The sequence below is a fragment of the Balaenoptera borealis genome (genome assembly GCF_965194805.1).
Source record: "Balaenoptera borealis genome assembly, chromosome: 15".
Taxonomy (NCBI): domain Eukaryota; kingdom Metazoa; phylum Chordata; class Mammalia; order Artiodactyla; family Balaenopteridae; genus Balaenoptera; species Balaenoptera borealis.
Genome location: NC_138871.1, coordinates 27,790,928 through 27,811,251, shown reverse-complemented (window position 1 = coordinate 27,811,251; position 20,324 = coordinate 27,790,928). Strand labels below are relative to the sequence as shown.

General features: G+C 38.7%; 2 protein-coding genes across 12 annotated transcripts in view; one reads left to right on the top strand and one right to left on the bottom strand.

Moving 5' to 3' along the window:
• The window catches only part of LOC309611785 (centrosome-associated protein ALMS1-like), a 48,968-nt gene that overhangs the window by 24,805 nt on the left and 3,839 nt on the right, over positions 1–20,324 (top strand). For 2 of the 4 annotated variants that reach the window (XR_014234724.1, XM_082356608.1), the window contains exons 2-5: positions 12,313–12,516; positions 12,963–13,192; positions 14,248–14,431; positions 16,593–16,656. Coding sequence is in view for 2 of the 4 variants with exons in the window: in XM_082356608.1 (XP_082212734.1) it covers positions 12,363–12,516; positions 12,963–13,192; positions 14,248–14,431; positions 16,593–16,656 (632 nt within the window). In the remaining 2 variants the exon portion in view is untranslated. Of the gene's footprint in view, positions 1–10,460; positions 10,573–12,312; positions 12,517–12,962; positions 13,193–14,247; positions 14,432–16,592; positions 16,657–20,324 lie in introns of those variants that run through there. The other 2 variants (XM_082356607.1, XR_014234723.1) reach the window with 2 other exon arrangements.
• LOC309611795 (EKC/KEOPS complex subunit TPRKB-like) overlaps positions 2,884–20,324 on the bottom strand; it is a 52,901-nt gene continuing 35,460 nt past the window's right edge. For 7 of the 8 annotated variants that reach the window (XM_082356648.1, XM_082356645.1, XM_082356641.1 and 4 more), the window contains one exon: positions 2,884–10,523. In XM_082356648.1, coding sequence (XP_082212774.1) covers positions 10,338–10,523 — 186 coding nt within the window. In that variant the 3' untranslated portion in view covers positions 2,884–10,337. The remainder of the gene's footprint in view (positions 10,524–20,324) is intronic. The other variant, XM_082356642.1, reaches the window with a different exon arrangement.

Below are 20,324 nucleotides of genomic sequence, written 5' to 3'. Positions count from 1 at the left end.
CAGAATAAAAGAGAGAAAAAAAGAAAGAAAGAAACAAAGAAAAAGAGAGAAAGAAAGGAAGAAAGAGAAAAAGAAAGAAAAAAGGAAGGAAGGAAGGGAGAAAGAAAGAGAAAGAGAATAAAATCAAAGTAGGATAAAATAGTTATTAAAATATAAAATAAAAAATAATTATTATGAAAAAAATTTTTGAAGTAAAAAGAAAAGAATGGACGGACAGAATCCTAGGACAAATGGTGAAAGCAAAGCTATACAGACAAAATCTCACACAGAAGCATACACATACACACTCACAAAAAGAGGAAAAGGGGGAAAAATAATATATCTTGCTCCCAAAGTTCACCTCCTCAATTTGGGATGATTCGTTGTCTATTCAGGTATTCCACAGATGCAGGGTACATCAAGTTGATTGTGGAGATTTAATCCGCTGCTCCTGAGGCTGCTGGGAGAGATTTCCCTTTCTCTTCTTTGTTCGCATAGCTCCTGGGCTTCAGCTTTGGATTTGGACCGGCCTCTGCGTGTAGGTCGCCTGAGGCCTCCGTTCTTCGCTCAGACAGGACGGGGTTAAAGGAGCAGCTGCTTCGGGGGCTATGGCTCACTCAGGCCGTGGGGAGGGAGGGGTACGGATGCGGGGCAAGCCTGCGGCGGCAGAGGCCGGTGTGATGTTGCACCAGTCTGAGGCGCCGTGTGTTCTCCCAGGGAAGTTGTCCCTGGATCGCGGGATCCTGGCAGTGGCGGGCTGCACAGGCTCCCGGGAGTGGGGGGTGTGGATAGTGACCTGTGCTGGCACACAGGCTTCTTGGTGGCGGCAGCAGCAGCCTTAGCGTTTTATGCCCGTCTCTGGGGTCCGAGCTGATGGCCGCAGCTCGCGCCCGTCTCTGGAGCTCCTTTAAGCAGTGCTCTTAATCCCCTCTCCTTGTGCACCAGAAAAGAAAGAGGGAAGAAAAAGTCTCTTGTCTCTTCGGCAGCTCCAGACTTTTTCCCAGACTCCCTCTCGGCTAGCTGTGGCACACTATCCCCCTTCAGGCTGTGTTCACGCTGCCAACCCCAGTCCTCTCCCTGCAATCCGACCGACTGAAGCCCGAGCCTCAGCTCCCAGCCCCTGCCCTTCCCGGTGGGTGAGCAGACAAGCCTCTCGGGCTGGTGAGTGCTGGTCGGCACCGATCCTCTGTGCGGGAATCTCTCTGCTTTGCCCTCCACACCCCTGTTGCTGCGCTCTCCTCCGTGGCTCCGAAGCTTTCCCCCCCTCCGCCACCTGCAGTCTCCACCCATGAAGGGGCTTCCTAGTGTGTGGAGACCTTTCCTCCTTCACAGCTCCCTCTCACTGGTGCAGGTCCCGTCCCTATTCTTTTGTCTCTTTTTTTTCTTTTTTCTTTTGCCCTACCCAGGTACATGGGGAGTTTCTTGCCTTTTGGGAGGTCTGAGGTCTTCTGCCAGCGTTCAGTAGGTGTTCTATAGGAGCAGTTCCACGTGTAGATGTATTTCTGATGTATCTGTGGGGAGGAAGGTGATCTCCGCATCTTACTCTTCCACCATCTTCTCCTGGTCCCTAAGGCATCCATGGCCTCTCTTTTTAAAATTTCATTCCCATATCCCATCCTCATTCCTGTCCTCCCGTCGGAACTGGCCTTGTTATGTAAATATCTTTTGGCTTACAAGAGTTCTTACAAAATATGTATTCTGTGTTGTCATGTACTTTCAATGTATATAAAAGGTGTGTCATTACTTTTGTTATTTTCACTAAGCTTGTATTTTTAAGATTCATCACATTGCTATACATACGTCTAATTCAGGTTTCTGATCACTGCATAGTACTCCATGGAGTGCATCTACCAATCTACCTATGCACTTGCCCTGTAATGGACACCCAGGTCGCCGTCAATTCCCAACAAGGCAAAACACCAGCAGTGCACATCCTTGTCCATATTGCCTTATGGACCTTGTGAGACTACCTTTGTTGCACAGACCCAGAAGTGGAAATCTTGGATCATAAGCTATATGTATACTTAATTTTCTACATTAGTACCAAATTAATTTCCAGTCTATATTCCTACCTGCAATGCATGAAAATTCCTATACTTCCACCTTTCTGCCAATAATTTATAGTTTTTCCGGATTAGAAATACAAGTTTCTATACCATGGAAAGGTAGCGTTTTGGGGTCATTTCTAATTAAATGTTACTTGTCTTGAGAATCTACCCTATCTCCACTCTGTAATTTCCAAGGGAAGAAAGAGTCTTTCAGAGACTTCCAAAATTACTGCTGTGCTTTCAACTAGAGTGCATTCATATGTTCATCCAGACTTAATTACAATATACAACGTGACAAAAGTACAAGAATGGGATATTTTCATTGTTTTTATCAGATTTTGATATATAACAGATAAAAGATATGGAAGATTTTAATAGCAATATTAAGAAGTTTGATTTAAAGTATCTATATTAAACTTTATTCCCAAAACACAGCATCCACAGTTGTTCCAAATGCCCATGGAATATTTACAAATTTAACTGTACATTTAGGCAAAATGTTGATAAATCCCCAAAGTAGAACATTTCTAACTAAGCTTATATTCTCTAACCACAATACAATAAGGTTGGAATTTAACAACTATAACTTTTTCCTTAAATAAACATTTTAAAACATTCTAAACTTTTGGGCTATAGGAGAACTCAAAATTGAGATTATAGAATTTTTTTTCATTAATGACAGTAAAAGCACATATCCAAAACTTACGGGATGTGACTAAATCTATATTGAGAGGAAAATGTATAGCCTTCAATGATATTTTAGTTCAACAAACTCAACTAGGAAATAATTGAAATAAGCATTCTATAAATCAGTCCCCAGAATTGATCGATTTAACCAAGATCTGGTTCTTTCAAAAAAAAAAAAAAAAAATAGACCAAATCTCTGGTTATTCTGACCATGAGGAAAAGGATCAACACTAATAGTATGGAAGGGTATAACCACAGTCAAAGAAGTGATTTTTTTTAAAAAAAGATTACTGTATGCAACTTTAGGCTGATATATTTTAAAACCTAAATTAGATGGGTGATTTTTTAAGAAAATATAAATTAACAGAATTGACCAAGAAGTTTTAAATCCTAAGTAGATCATTAATAATAGAAATTTAAGAGACTGTCAGTAATCTGTAGACCTCCCCACCTCTAACTATGTGCCCTCCAGGAATTTTGTACAAATATATATGTCCACCAAAAGTATGAGAGGATGTGTTTCTTCATTCTTTTGCCAACTATGGGTAGTATCAGTCTTTTTAATATTTGCTACTCTGATGTGTGAAAAAACTCATTGCTTTAAATTGCATTTTTTAAATATTAGGTTTCAGAGATTGCTCTTTACATTTCTTGTTTTGAGAATTAGCTGCTTATATCCTTTGCCCATTTTTCTCTGAAGAATTTTTCTTATTAATTCTTGAGCATTATTTATATTGTATTAATAGTGTAATAGCATTGTTGTGTATTCAACTTCTTTATTTATTTTTTCCACGCTAAGAAAGTTGTCCCCAACCATAAGATTATAAAAAAGTATTCTCTTTTTTTTTTTAATACTTCTTTAGGGTGGAGGGCAATGCATTTAAACACTTAATCCACATGGAATTTATTTTGTGTGTCTAGATATAATTTTATTGCCAAATGTTTAGCTAATTGTCAGTAGAGATTTTTAAATAAGAAAGTGATATTCATCAATTAATTTATGAGAAGAAACTAAGCTGGACTCTCATCACTTGGACTTGGTAATTAATAGCCGTGGTTCTTTTGAAATTTCTACCCAAAGCAACTAAAATACTATGCAAACACCTTATCAAAATGGAGAGATTGGAAGAGGAAACTAATTCTGACTGAAATATGAAGGAGTTTTATTTATTAAACTTGAAGTTAGATCAAAACATCCAAGTGAAAATATCTAAAAACATAGATACATATGACCTCATGAGTATGTCATGAGTGGAATAAAGATTTTAGAGCCATCCATGTAAAAAAGGTGATCATAATCCTCATAAATACTAAAGCTAAGAGGAAAGATTTCAGAGAATGCAGAGAAGAAAAGAGAGTGAGAGGTCACTTCCAGACCATAATTTTTCAAACCTGATAGAAAATCTTTTGGGCCTTATGTCATCTAGCTCTACGACCCTCTACAAGATTTTAATGATCATTTGCTAACCTTCCAGTTTTTCCTGTATATTAATTGAGGACTTTAGCTCTTGATTTTCTTTCTTTTCTAACGCAAACCCAGCCATTATCTGGGAAACCTTACCATCTTGTTAGTTTCTTGACCTCGGTTCTAATGACAAGTACTTCCATTACATTTTAACTCTACAGTCTCATGGCCATACTTTGAATTTTGGCATTATTCAGATTCGTTATGTCTCCGCAATCTTTACTCATTCATGTATGAAAAGAAATTTTCTGAGGACCATTCTGCAGGCGCAATGCATTTTTGATTTGAGGGGGAGGATATATTAGAGTTATCATCTACCATATTTGCAGAAATAATTGACCAGTTCTGATTTTCTGATGGTGACTAATAGACAGTTATCACCTTAGTTCCTGCTTTTAGAAGTTCTAATCTTGCCTTTCAGAATTAAATCTACGTCAAAATGTTATTTTGGGGGCAGACGAGCTAGTAAGTTTTCGTACTGAAACGCCAGTTGCCAGTTTGAACTGTGCATATCTAAAAACTTTTCACAAGAAAAGACTGTCTTTTGGTGCCATCGACTGTATTTCTAATTTTGACTCTGTCTTATCAATGTGTATCTCTGGTCCTAAACTTTAGTGGTTATAAATAAATTAGCATAAACCCATTTTTCTGAAAGAAAAGCATCTTTCAGCAGGCACCTTGCCGGCAGAAGGTTAGCAATAACAATCTTCATACATGAAGAGTAGCTGTATAAGGTGATGTAAGAAAATACAGCCTTTTTCCTATATTAGAGATGTTTTCCTAAGCTCAGTTTCCACATAAGAAGTCATTATTTAATTGAAAAGGGTTTTTTTTTTCCCCTGGGTCTCTATGATGGTTTGTCTGATCAATGAATACGGGAATGAATTTCACCTAGATTTTAATTAAACTAAAAAGTACTACAAAAAGCCTGAAACATCTCTGAGATGGTGGCAGTTACTTTTTCCCCAGTTGTAATAAGGCATGAACAGGTGAGTTTACTCTCACAATAATAGAAATTAAAACAGAAGAAGCCAGCCAGTGTGTATCTCCTTTTAAGACTCTCTGCAACAGAAAGCTTAAACCATGGTAGCTGATAATGTGAGTTGACTTGTAGTCACTTCAGTCTTTATGTGTAAGCCCAGTTGCAGAGAACTGAGTGGGTTGATTCACATCCAGGCGCTAAGGGATGATGAGATCATTAGAGGAAATGCCTGAGACTCTCCCACGGACTAAGGAAAGTGGATTGTTGTGGTTTACCGACGGCATCTGTAAATGAATTCAGCAACAGTTCTATGTTCTATCCCATGGTGGGTCCTCAGCACAAATTGTCACACACAGTGCAGACCTGTGAATTGTGGTTATTGATTGAATCTGTGGAAGTCAAATTAGCGTGACGGCACGGTTCTGACGGTTTGCACTTAGTGCTAGCCGTAGTGTGTGTAGCACTGCACCAAACGTACAATACCCAGCGCCCACATTTTTGTTCGGACTGTCCACTGTTAAATGGAAATGACGCTGTTGGTCACCTTCCATTGTTCTTGTACCCCTGATTCAGTAACAGAAGATATAAGAACAGAGAGCACGAGCAGCTTTTTTCTCCAAATAAGTCTTCATAATCGACATGTATTTCAGTTTGCGTACATGAATAAACACATTGTTATAGCTTTCTTGAGCTCTTTAACATACCATAAAAGTCACCTATTTAAAGTGTACTGTTAAGTGTGTTTTGGTATATTCACAGAGTTGTGCAACCATCACCCCAATTTAATTTTAAGACATTTTCAACACCTACCATAAGCACCTTATATACATTAGCAGTCACTCATTTCTCCCAATCTCCCACCCCTGCCCCAGCCCCTGCCCCGGCTGTGGTTACTAAGTTGCTTTCTGTCGCTATAGATTTCTTTATTCTGGACATTTCATGTAAATGGAATCATACAATATGTGATCTTTTGTGACTGGCTTCTTTCACTTAATATTTTCAGAGTTCATCTACATTGTAACATGTATTCTTTCCTTTTTATGGCCAAATAATATTCCATTGTATGAATATACGTATTTCACTTATCTATTCATCAGTTACTGGACATTTGCATTTCTTCCACTGCTTGGCTACTGTTAACAAAGCTGCTGTGAACATCCATGTACAAGTTTTTGTGTGGACGTACTTTACATTTCTTTTGGGCATATGCCTACAAAAGGATATACTCTGGATAATATGGTTAACTCTATATTTAACCATTTGAGGAACTACCAGACTGTTATGCAAAGTAGTGTTACCATTTTGCATTCCTAGCAGCAATGTGTGAAGGTTCCCATTTCTCCACATCCTTGAAAACACTTGTTGGCGTCTGTCCTTTTGATTTTCAGCATTCTAGAGGGCTAACTAGATACATTTTGTTGAGAAAGAATTTATTTTTAGACTATTTTCTATTTTTAAATGTTTACCGTTTTATAGGCAGGAATGAACTTAATCAGAAAGATTGAAACTAGAAGCAGAAACACACACACCAAGGCTCCTCATTTAATCAGATGTAAACGTGTGTGCTTTACACCCAGCGGTGCATACCATGTCCTCTGGAAGTGCCAGAGGTTCTCAGACTCGTTCTCGGAAGGGACCGTCAACACTTCCGCTGCCTCTGCTCCACAGGGTGCTCCAGCCTCTGCTTCAACAGCTCCACCACCCACTTGCCGCTCATTGGCAACTTGTTTCATTTGTCTAAGGCTCCAGCTGGCAAAGGTTTTAAAACTTAAAAAGATCCAAAATCTGCCTGTACTAGATTTCCTGGCTCTGCTTCCAGTTCTGCTCTCTGAAGGCACAAAAGAGACCTAATCTTCTACCTCTCAGGTCCCCACTTCCTTCCCTGAAGTATTTTCCCTCAGGTCTTCACTCTTTGAACCATTTCTCACAGGTCATCCTTTCTACTCCCCTTTCCTAAGTTGACAGCTTCTGGGCCTATTTGTTGACATCCTGTTTTTAAGCATGTCCCTTTGAACTAAGCATGTTGTGCTTCAGATGGTGACAGAGGATTTATCATCTTCCTTTCTGTAAGCTAGAACATTTCTATGGCCTAACATATGTTTTACTCCTATTGAACTCACCAAAGCCATTAAACCTTTATTGCCACACTCTTCCTTATAAGTTTTTGTTTTGTTTATTCTCATTTCTTAAACTGATAATACATGGTACAAAATTAAAAATATAGAAAGGAGTATTTGATAAAGTGTCTTCCCTCTCCCGTTTCCCAGGCACCCATCTTTCCTTTCCAGAGCTACTCAGTGTGACTTGTTCTTGCATATCTTTACAGAGATTTTTAAAACACTTTATAGAAGTTTAATTTACATACCATAAAATACATCCATTTTAAGTATACAATTCAATTATTTTTAGTAAATTTACAGAGCTGTGCAATCATCACCATAATGCAGTTTTAGAACACTTCTGTTACCCAGAAATGTCCCTTATACCTGTTTGCGATCAATCCACATTCCCAGCCCCAGACAACCTCCAATCTGCCTTTTTCCTTTTCTGCACATTTCATGTAAATAGAATTATATAATATCTAGTCTTTTGCATCTAGCTTCTTAGCATGATGTTTTCAAGATTCATCCTTGTTATAGTGTGTACCAGTACTCCTTTTTATTGCTGGTTAGTATTCCATTGTATGGCTCTACCACATTTTGTTTATCCAGTTGCCAGTTGTTGGACATTTGGATTGTTTGTTTGTTTGTTTGGTTTTTTTTCGGATAATGTGAATCATGCTGCTATGAACATTTTTGTAAAAGTTTTTGTGTGGACATATGTTTTCATTTCTTTTGCATATATATGTAGGACTGGAATTGCTGGGTCATATGGTAAGTTTATGTTTAGCTTTTAAGAAAATGCCAAAGTGTTTTCCAAAGTAGCTGTACCATTTTACATTCTCAGCAGCAGTTTGTGAAGGTTCCAGTTTCTCCACTTCCTTGTCAACACTTAGTACTGCCCATCTTTCTTATTATAGCCACCCTAGTGGGTGTGAAGTAGTATCTCATTGTGATTTTAATTTGTATTTCCCTAATGACTGATAATGTTGAACATCTTTTCATATGTTTATTGGCCACTGTTATATCTTCTTTGGTGAAATGTCTATTCAAATCTTTTGTCCATTTTTAAATTACATATGTGGAATGTCTCACGATTTATTTAAACCTTTAATTTCTCCCACCAATGTTTTATAGTTTTCAGTGTGCAAGCCTTGCACTTATGTTGTTAAATTTATTCCCTGATTTTGTTTCCTTAATTTTATTTTCAGATTGCACATTGCTAGAATATAGAAATACAATTGATTTTTTTATCTTGTTGATCTTGTATTCTGCAGTCTGGCTAAACTTATTTATTAGTTCTAATACTTCGGATTCCTTAGTATTTTCTACTGATAGCATCATGTCATCTGCAAATAGAAAGTTTTACTTCTTCCTTTCCAATCTGGGTTCTGTTCTTTCACAGATATTTTATACATAAAAAAGTAACTGCATATGTTTTCTTCCCTTTTCACAAAAATGGCAGCAATCTTTGTTTTTTGTACTTGACAGTCTATATTGAAAGTCCATTTTAGTGCATAAAGTGTTCTCTCTCTTTTTTTTTAAAACAGCTGCAGAAAAATTATAGTATATTGCCAGTCAGATCTTCCTCACCACCCTTTCATACATACTGATTTAACAGCATCATAGTCTCATAGTTTTATATTAGTAGCTTTTTACATTTTTTAATCTAAATCATTTGTTCTTTGTAACATTTCTATAATTTCAGAAATTTAGGTGTTCCCTTTTCTAGATGGGGAAACTGGCACAGAGATTATGGCTTGCTCAAGTGGAGACAGCTAGTAAAGGGAAGATCTGAGACTGGTTTAGGTCTTTGGACACCCGACTCAGAGCTTTTTCTACTGCGTCGGAGTTGCTGCTATTCCTCCTGCCTGCTGCGTAGGGCCTTACAGTTATCCCTTGTTTGATTTGGCCTATCATTCCTGTTATTATTTGGGATCTTGACAGCCCTTTCGGCCCTCCCAGATGTGCATTATATGGGAAAGCTGGTTCCACCAACTTATCCTTCAACCCCTATAACTCCATCTTGCCCTCAAGTATGTAATGAGAAAGTTTGTTGTTTTATTCAAATCTAGTTGTGACCATGTCTACTAGGAAAAACAAGGCTAACCTGGCAGGGCTTGTTCTGCCAGCCTTAATGAACCTTGGCTAAAATTTTCTCATCTTTTCTTTAACCTCCAAATGCTTGCAAATTATCAAATTTGTGATCCATGCTAGAATTTTACAGGTCATCATTATTAAACCCCAGAGTTTGCATTGCTTATCTTTTTGAAAATTGAAGTATTTCCTGTCCCCAGACATGTAACTTAGCCAGCCCCGTCTCCTCCAGGATCTGTTGCAAATTCCCTGAAGACCCTGAAATATAGTTTATCTAGTTCAGGGAAGCAGATACTCTGTTTCCTTTCCTGACTTGGGCTTCAATTTACTCTACCAAATGTGCTTAAGTAGACAAGCACCTGACATTTATTCAAAATATAGATGCCCAGAGCCCTCACCTAGAAACTCCAATTCATTGTTCTGGGTTAGGACCCTTCCTCAGGAGATTGTTCTGATGAACAAGTTTAAGAAATACTATTTTATATCATATTTGTTCGACTATATTTTGGTAATCTTTTTGTCATCCACTAACACTCCACCATCAACTCCCTTTATTGCTCTACTTGCTAAAAACAACCTTTTGGGCTCAAATCTTTAAGTGCTTTTTGCAGTATTCCACTCATTCAGGATTTCTCATGGCGCCTCTCAGGTCTTTGGCATTTACCCTTTAAGTTTCTAAGTTGGATCTTATTGGAAAGCACTCTCTGCAGTTCATCACTCACTCTCTTTAGTTATCCCCTGCCTTCTTTATCTCTCATCAAAATTTTATGCTGGTGTCAACTCAGAATTTCACTCTGAAGGCACACCAGGCTAATCTTTGTCTCGCATCCTCTTCAGAGTTTTTTCAAGTCCTGGGAACATAGCCAGTCTGTCCTGCCTTCTTAAAACAGCTCAGGCCCGCGTCCAACTGCAGCAGCATCCCCTCCCCATCCCGAAGTGTGCAATAGCATGTTCACATCGCCACAAGCTTCCTGGCAACCTCATCTCAACAGTTTGAACTGAATTAGAAAGGGCTCTTGGTGATAGTATTTTCTTATCCCTTGGGTAACTGTGCCATTGACTACAGGTAATGATGACAGGATCTCTTGTTTTTCCAGGTGACAGACCATATTTCTTCTGACTCTGTTTCGTCTTCTACCAGCAGTTTCTGGAGCTCGAGCTCTACCCTTTGCAACAAGCAAAATGTACATATGTTAAATAAGGGCATACAAGCAGGTAAATTAATTTAAACATTTCCATTGAAATACAGGAAGCACTTAAAACTATGGTAAGATACTTAACCTCACAATAAAAGAAATGAAGATTAAAACTATGCTTAAATGCCATTTGTCACCTATCAGATTGACAAAAATCTAAGTTTGATAGTAAGTTTGTGGGCAAGCCTGTAAGGAAATAGGTACATTCTAGTAGGAATATAAGTTGGGAGTACAACCCCTATTTGGCAGTTTCTATCAAAATTACTTTGACCCAGCACTTTTACTTTAGGAGTTTAGCCTATAAATATACAGTGCATGTGTGTAAAATGGCAAGTGTACAGAATTAACCACTGGAGTATTGTTTATTATAAGCAGAAAAGTAAAATCAACTTAGATGTCCATCAGTAGCCAAATTGTTAAATAAATTATTGTATATCCATATAATGAAGGCCTACATGGGATGAGGAAGCTCTTGCTAGTAATAGGTCAAGATCTCCAAGATATATAGTTAAAAAGAAAAAGCAAGGTACAAAATAGTGTATAGCATGCTACTACATGTATTTAAAAAATAAAGGGAGGAAGAGAATTGCTTGAATGTGTGCAAAAAATTCTCTGGAATCACAGGGTTATAAACTTAATGAATGGAGAACAAGAATGGGAAGGAGGCTTTTCACTTTATGACTTCCTATATCTTTTGACTTTATAACACAGAAATAAACTTGCCCCTTGATTATTTTTCCCTTCGAGTCATGTCTTTACATCTGTTAACTTCTTCCTTACCTGGGTAACTGCCAGTAGGACTATAAGCACTTACTGTCTCTCTCAGTTGGGACCAGAACTGAAATCCTTTTCCCATTGAATCCATATTAATAGTTCTTTCCCTCTAATATCTAAACTGACAAATGAAAACCCTTTCTCCCTCTCTCTCTCTGTCACAGACACACCCTCCATCTCTCTATCTCTACCCTCGTCTTCCCTCTCTTCTTCTCTCTCCCTCATACCCCTTCACCCCACCCAAGAGGAAGCAGTAGCCTGCGATTTTGAAGGCTTAAATTTTTTTCATTTACTGAAGTGGAATAAAAAAATCCAACTCTAATGGTAATAGTGAAACTACCCTTCCTTATTCAGGTATCATAATAAGAAAAACATGTATATTACCTATCATAGTTAGAATACTTTCTGATGACAATAAGAGAAAATACAACTCAAACTTGTTCTAAAAAATAAGGAAATATAAAATCTCACATACCGAAATTACAATAAAACTTTGAAGAGGCTTGATGTAGTAAGTACAATAATATGATTCCAAAACAGTTTATATCACTTTTCAACTCTGCTTGCATTGTCTTTTGCATTCATTCAGAGCACTATCTTCAACAAATATTTTTACATAACGATACTTGTTAAAAATGTGTCTCAATGATTGTTTTGAATATTTTACCAGATTTATTTATTTATTTATTTTATTTATTTATTTTTGCCACACTGCGCGGCACGTGGGATCTTAGTTCCCCAACCAGGGACCGAACCTGTGCCCCCTGCAGTGGAAGTGTGGAGTCCTAACCACAGGACAGCCAGGAATTCCCTATTTTACCAGATTTAGATATGAAAATTATAGATCTTCTCAATTCCTTTTCTTTGCAGAATAGAAAATAAATGATTATTTTTTTTTTTTAAGTTTTCATTTACTGACTTGAATATACCTGCCAACCAAGTCTCAAGGCTCTTCCCAGAGATAGCTGTGATCTTTCCCCTTTAGGTACCTTGGAGATTGTGAATGGTGTCAGAAAACACACTCGAGATGTTGGAATGACTTTCCCAACTCCAAGTTCTAGCGAGGCTAGAGTAGAAGAGGACAGTGATGTGACTTCTTGGTCAGAAGAAAAGATAGAAGAGAAAAGGCTCCTTACCAATTATCTTGGGGACAGAAAGTTAAGGAAGAATAAGCAGAGCTGCTGGGAAGGTCAGTTTCTAATTCTGCTTTCTTAGTAGAAAAACTAGTGAATTTCAAGTCTTTTGCAAAGCTAAGATTCTTTGTTTCTAAATGACTTAATGTTGACCCTATCTTTCCCCAGCACCACCTTGGCAAATTTTCAAAGTACAGTCATCCCTCCGTATCTGCAGGGGATTGGTTCCAGGACCACTCATGGATACCAAAATCCATGGATGCTCAAGTCCTTTATATAAAATGGCATAGTACTGCCCCCTGAATCCAAGGATTCCGTGTACATGGATACAGAGGGCTGACTGCATCCAGCACTACAATTACTGAGTCCCACCTGCAGTTAAGCAGACTCCAGGGCATCCTGGTGGCCGCTGACAGCTGAGTCCCTGAGAGCCTATATTATGCACGTCTCTGATGAAAAAAGTGAAAAATCTTTTTTTTTTTCTTAAAAATAATTCCTATAGGAGTTTCATGGTTTGTTCCTGTGGAAAATGTGAAGTCTGGTCCTAAGAAGGAAAACCTGCCCAAGTTTCATGGCCCTGGTGTCTCCTGGTTTGCACCAATAACCAACACCACACCTTGGAGGGAGCCACTACAGGAACAGAACTGGCAAGGACAGCACACGGACAGCCGCAGTTCACTAGCAGGCCCAGGCAGAGATCCACTGAAGCCATTTGTGAGAGCAACCCTACAGGTACAATGACATTGAGTTAATTTTAGCCATATGTTTAAGGAGGAGGAAGGGGCAGGATACAAAAGAGTTAAACCTGTGACTTGGCTTTCTGAAGTGCAGTCAAGTGATCCTCGTTTCTAGCACCTCCACAGTTCATCTGTTGTCACACTCATTAATCAAAGGCTGCCTTACTGTTAGCCGTTATAAATCGTGCATCACCCTCAGTATCTGGGGGCAAGGCAACAGAAGGGAGGATGTTGTGTAGCTGCTCATTGGGTTTGTAGACAGATACCAGCACATGGAGTGCAGTAGAGGCCTCATGTTTGCGTCAGCCTTATATTTGTTCCTGCATTTACATAACTCCTATTTCTGCTTAACACAGGGTTTTAAAGGCACCGGCTCTCTTCTTTATAAGTACCTGGGGAGCTAAAGAAAATGTTTTTGTTTTGTTTTGTAAATTTATTTATTTATTTATTTTATTTTTGGCCGCATTGGTTCTTCATTGCTGCGCGCAGGCTTCCTCTAGTTACGGCGAGCGGGGGCTACTCTTCCTTGTGGTGCACAGGCTTCTCATTACGGTGGCTTCTCTTGCTGTGGAGCACAGGCCCTAGGCGCGCAGGCTTCAGTAGTTGTGGCACGAGGGCTTAGTGGCTCCGCGGCCTGTAGGATCTTCCCAGACCAGGGATCGAACCTGTGTCCCCTGCATTGGCAGGTGGATTCTTAACCACTGCACCACCAAGGAAGTCCAGAAAATTTTTTTTTTAATGATGTATTTCTTTGAAGGGAAATTAAAAATAGCACAATGGGCCAAGCTTTATCCCATCAACACTGGGGAGAGCTGTAATTGCCACAGTCTTAGTTCTTGGCTTATTCCAAAGGCATTTCTTTGATCCCTCTGATTTTCCTACTGGAGCTTTCCCGCACAGGGAGTTGTTAGATAATTCTTCAACTCTAGATATTTTCTATAAGTTACAAACAGGCTTTCCAAACCTGTTAGGCAGGTACTGTTTTTTCTAGGCCCTTGGAGAAAAGCCTACATCATTAATGTGAGGTTGGGGGCTTTTTCTCCTCCTCAGGAATCACTGCAACTTCACAGACCTGACTTCATCTCCAGCTCTGGGGAACGGATAAAGCGCCTGAAGTTTATAGTCCAGGAGAGGAAGCTGCAGAACATGTTACAGAGTGAACGGGAGGCACTGTTCAACACTGTGCGAGGATGGCAGGGCCACCGGGACGCCACGCACCTGCTCCCTAAGAGAGGTACACTCTTCCTGTTCACTTTCCTATTACTTGGTAGAGAGGGCAAGGTCTGCTTCATGCAAGGCAGCACCGCTCAGTGCCAGGCTAGTTACAGGCCAGAAAGTGACCTTTTGCTTGTTGAGACTCAAATCTCCTTAGGCAGCAGAACCTGCCCAATTTAGCTCTCAGCACCTTCACAATCCAAATAAGCCCAGTTACTCTTGCCCTGTCACTACACTTTAAAAATGAGAGTGTGCAGTGAGAATGGTGTTTGGGTTTGTTTTTGTTTTGGGGGCGCCACGTGGCTTGTGGAATCTTAGTTCCCTGACCAGGGATTGAACCCGGGCCCTCAGCAGTGAAAGCACAGAATCCTAACCACTGTACCGCCAGGGAATTCCCAAGAATGGTGTTTTTAAAAACCAGCTCTGTCACCATGAGCAAGTTAGTTCCAAAAGTACAATGTTTTGAGGGGCTTGGGGCTGATTCCAGGCTTGCCTTCCTCATAGGGTAGCAATAATAATAATAATAATAATAATAATAAATACTTATATAGCCCTTATGTTTTGCCCAGACATTGTTCTTGTTTAATGCTTACAGAACCTCTCTGAGGTGATACTGTTAATATCCCTGCTTCACAGATGAGAAAACTGGGCCAAAGAGAGATTAAGTACCTTGCCCAAGATTTACACACCTGTTAAACTGGGATTTGAACCCCGGTGGGCTGGCGCTAGAGTCTGTTCTCTTAACAATTATGCTAGATGTAAGATCTCAATAAAATAATATGTGAAATCTGTGAAAACTATAAAGTACTACCTAACGCTTTCATCACAGCCTTACCTGTAAACTGGTCAGTGTTTTAATGCACACTGTCTAGTCTGTGCCACAGTGTTGTGTCTTCAGAAGCCTCAGGCTGCTATCATAGTCATCACAGTCTAACCCTGGCCTTGGCCTTGGCCATTACTCACCACCCAGCACTGCCAGCTCAGGGTAGGGGCGCAAAGTCCTAGCAGCTCCCTCTCACAGTTCTTGAGCAACACACCCTTCCTTACTAAGACACTATCCCGTTACTGATCCCCTAAGTGTCGGGGACCCCTCAATGGGTCCTCTGCCTAGAGTCACAAATGTCAATTGAATGAGACCAGGTTCAACATAGCAGAGCATAGACTTTATTCATTGATCAAGGAATGGAGAAAGGAGAGCTCATGTTCTAAAGATACTTTCTCCCTGAAGGGAGCAGAGTAAGGGATTTTAAGGGTTAGGAGGCAGATAGATCATTAGGGCTTAAGGAAAGGGGTGGAGATTTTCAGGGGCAGCCGGGGGCAGCCAAGGCATGCACAATCTTCCATGGTCCTTCGCACATGGCACAGATTGTGCCGAGCAGAGTACAAATGCCCCCTTTGAGCAGAGATCATAGCATGGTAATGAAGCAAAGGTAACTTTTGGACACTTCCAGGTTTCATCCGTGCACGCTTGTTCTTATGGTCAAGTCAGAACCGGTTTGGGGGAGTTCACCACTATATATCTCTCAAAGCATGTATCTCTCAAAGTACAGCTGCAAAACATCTCTGCCAAATGCCGGGTACTTTTGAAACAAACACAAAGATAAATCAGGGCAAGTGTCCTTCAGCCCTCAGGGGCTGGTATGGAAACAGAGAGATAAATCAAGTCACAGGTCCTTCAGTTTTTAGGGGCTGGTATGGGTGACACCACTGCTACTCAGCCATAAAAAACAATGAAATTTTGCCACTTGCAACAGCATGGATTAACCTGGAGGGTATTATGCTTAGTGAAATAAGTCAGACAGAGAAAGACAAATACTGTATTATATCACTTATATGTGGAATCTAAAAAATACAACAAACCAGTAAATATAACAAAAAGAAATAGACTCACAGATATTGAGAACAAACTAGTGGTTACCAATGGGGAGAGGGAAGGGGGGAGGGCCAAGATAGGGGTAGGGGATTCAGAGATAAAATAAATAAGCTACAAGGACATATTGTACAGCATAGGGAGTATAGCCAATATTTTATAATAACTATAAATGGAGTATAACCTTTAAAAATTGTGAATCACTATGTTGTACACCTGAAAGTTATGTAATATTGTAAATCAACTATACCTCAATTAAAAAAAAAAAAAGACACAATCCATTAAAAAAACCTGTTCTTCTTTTGCTTAGGCTTCCTGGCTGCCCAAAAGAAAAGGCCTGTTGGAAAGAAGGAAATGATTCAGCGGTCTAAATGGTAAGGCCAAAAGAATAAGTAACTATAAAAATATAAATCAGGCCACCAAATGGTCAGGAGCTATAGCTTGGCCCCAGAATAAAGGCATTATGCTCTAGTTAAAGCATTATGAGAGGTAAAAAAAAACCAAAAACAATACATTATGAGAAAATTAGTTATAAAAATAGTTTCTCACTTATGGCACTAAAAATGAAATAAAAAATAGCAGATCATGGTATGGATGCCTCATATATAAAAAATACAAAGAATCGCCACTAATTTGCTTGCCTTAATCAGGCTTGTGTTTGTTAGAAACAAATATAAATAAAAAATATTTTTAAATAAAAGTAAATATCTGAGACCTTACATCTAGGCAATCCTTTTACTAGGAATTGTATCCAGTACAATGAGAGATAGGGGAATGGTTTCCAAGACACAGTAAATTAGGCTTAAAAAAAAAAATCAAGTTTCAGAAGCATGTGTACACTGCCACCATTTATAGTCTTTAATAAAAAAGTATTTGTGCTTACATAGATGCATATACTTGTACATGCATAGACTATCTCTGGAAGGATACACAAAAAATTGGTAATAGTTGTTGCCTTTGGGACAAGGAACTGAGTGACTGGGGTACAGAGGTTGGAAAAAGACTAATTTTTTACCTTTTTAAATTTCGTGCCTTTGCATTCATTAGCAATTAATTAATTAGAGATATGCATATATTGCTCATGAGACTGCCATAGAATAACTAAGTTAATGGTTGGTTACCTCTTAGGGGTTCACTGGAGACTTCCTTTAATAAGAACAGTTTTATAGTTGGCATAGTGCTTGAAAACAATTTATCTTAGGTAATTAAAGCATTCCTCTTGAAATCTTTTTACTCTCCATTTAGTAAACCATTTCCTTATAGGTATTTCAAAGGGATGCTTTAATCAAGTGGTTCTCCAAGTGTGGTCCATGGGCCTCTGGAAGCTGCTGAGACCCTTTCAGGGGATTTGCCAGGTCAAAACAAATTTCAAAATAATACTAGGATATTATGTGTCTTTTTATCTATATTGACATTTGTACAGATGATGCAAAAGTAATGAAGGGAGGACTGAAACTGCTGATGCCTTAGCACTATTTGAGACAGTGGACCAAACTGTGCTAGTCTAGTTGGCATTTTATTCTTCACAGCCACATGGCAGCAGTGTAATGGAAGTACACATAAAGCACTTCTGCTGCATATCAAGATACGATGATTGGTTCAAGGAAAAGCCTTGGTTTGTGTAGTGAGCTGAACTAGCTACCTTTTTCATGGAACATAGCTTTTACTTGAAAGAATGACTGATAAACTAATTATTCCAAATTGGGTATATGACAGATATTTTCTTGAAAATGAGGAAGTGAATCTGTCAGTTCTCCAGGAAAACAGCTGACAGTATTTATTGCCAAAGAGAAAATTTGAGCTTTCAAGCAAAGAATAGAATTCTAGAAAACTTGTGTCTACCACTCTGAGGTTGACTATCTCCCAGTACTTAAGACTTTTCTGATGAGATCAGCAGTGACATAAATAATTGTAATATTTTTCATATTATATAAGTAAATATGTCAACATTTAAACTACCACTTGTCAAGATTTGGTATAGTATCAAGAAAATCAGGGAATTCCCTGGTGGTCCAGTGGTTAAGACTTGGCGCTTTCACTGCTGAGGGCTCAGTTTCAGTCCCTGGTCGGGAAACTAAGATCCTGCATCCCGAAAGCTGAGCAGCCAAAAAAAAAAGAAAATCAGCAATTATCTGAAAAGAATATTAAAATACTCTTTTCTTTTCCAATTACATATGTGTGTAAACTGGATTTTTGTTAATGTACCCTTTAACCAGAACAACATATAACAGCAAACTTAATACAGAAGCAAATATAAGAATTCAGCTGTCTTCTATGAAACCAGACATTAAAGAGATTTGCAAAATATGTATAACATGCCACTCTTCTTATTTTTGTTTTGGAAAGTATATTTATTTTATATGTTAGCATGTAACAGGCTTATTTTTTTTAATAAATTAAGAAACAAGTTTTTTTTTATTGAAGTATAGTTGACTTACAATATTATATTAGTTTCAGGCATAAAACATAGTGATTCAATATTTTTATAGGTTATACTCCATTTAAAATTATTACAAACTAATGGCTATATTTCCCTGTGCTATACAATATATCCTTGTTGCTTATTTATTTTATACATAGTTTGTATCTCCTAATCCTATACCCCTATTTTGCCCCTCCCTCCTTCCTTCTCCCCACTAGTAACCAGTGGTTTGTTCTCTGTATCTGTGAGTCTGTTTCTGGTTTGTTATATGCATTCATTTGTTTTATTTTCTGGACTCCACACATCAGTGATGTAATACAGTATTTGTCTTTCTCTGTCTGACTTGTTTCACTAAGCATAATACCTTCTAGGTCCATCCATGTTGTTGCAAACGGCAGAATTTCATTCTTTTTATGGCTGAGTAGTATTCCATTGTATATACATACCACACCTTCTTTATCCATTCATCTGTTGATGGACACTTAGGTTGTGAAATAAGTATTTTTTAAATTCTTTTTAAATGTTTTAATTTCTAATACAGTAAGTATCAATAGATAAAATCCACATGCACCAAAATTGCCCTCAATTTTTAGGAGTATAAAGGTGTCGAAAGTCCAAAAACGTTGAGAATTATTGCTTCATTCTGAATGTCACAAAATTTAATTAATGGCAGTTACATAGTGTTCATTGTGTGGCAGCTAATAGCACTCTAACCTCAGCAAGAGGAGTCCTTGCTATATGGGACTATGAAGCTCGCCTGCAAGAGGTAGGGCATCTTCTGAAAGGTATCTGTGCTTTAAAATATAAGTATAGTTGTAGGGGTGGATTAAATACCCATCTTCTAGGAAGAGACAGGTTTTAAATTGATACATTCATTAGAGTACTTCTGTTCCATTTTATTTCTGATATGGCCCCCTTTCAAAGAAGCCATCTACTTCCATGTGAGAATCAGAGAGTTGAATGGGATCTTAAAGATCATCTAGTCTACCTTTAACTTTTAGGAAACTGTAACCCAGAGAGAGGTTGCCAGCAAGTCAGGGCCAGAGCTGGGGTTAGAGTCCGGCAGCAGGCTCCCCACCCAGCACTCCTTCAACTGTATCATGTGGAGGACTTGGAGCTCTGGATCTCTGTGTTACTCATCATCTTTTCCCATCACCTACCTCTACCAAAGATGTTTAAACGTTTCTGGTAAGAGAAAAGATTTGGAGAAGAGAGAACCTGACTCTCTTAACTTGAAGCATTTCTTCCAATGTGTCCTTTAATAGAAGTGTTTTCACTAACTTATTAATGCATATATTTGGGTATGTGCCAGGCACTGGACTAGGTACTACAAATGAAAGATAGTTGACTCCAGACCATGAACAGACAGACAGTTCCAATAGTATGTAGTAATTGCTTTCAAGGATCCATTTACAAAATGCAATTTCTGGCTACTCTGATTAGCCCGACTCCCAGCTTTCCAGCCCTAGAATACAACATTTCCTGGCCCAAGCAGATTTTCTCTTCACATCACATGTTCTCCTTGGGATAACTCGTCTTTTTTCCAATGGCCTTTGTTATCCCTTCTCTAACTGTGACTTTTTTTCCAGCTTTACTGTGATATAATTGACATTTAACATT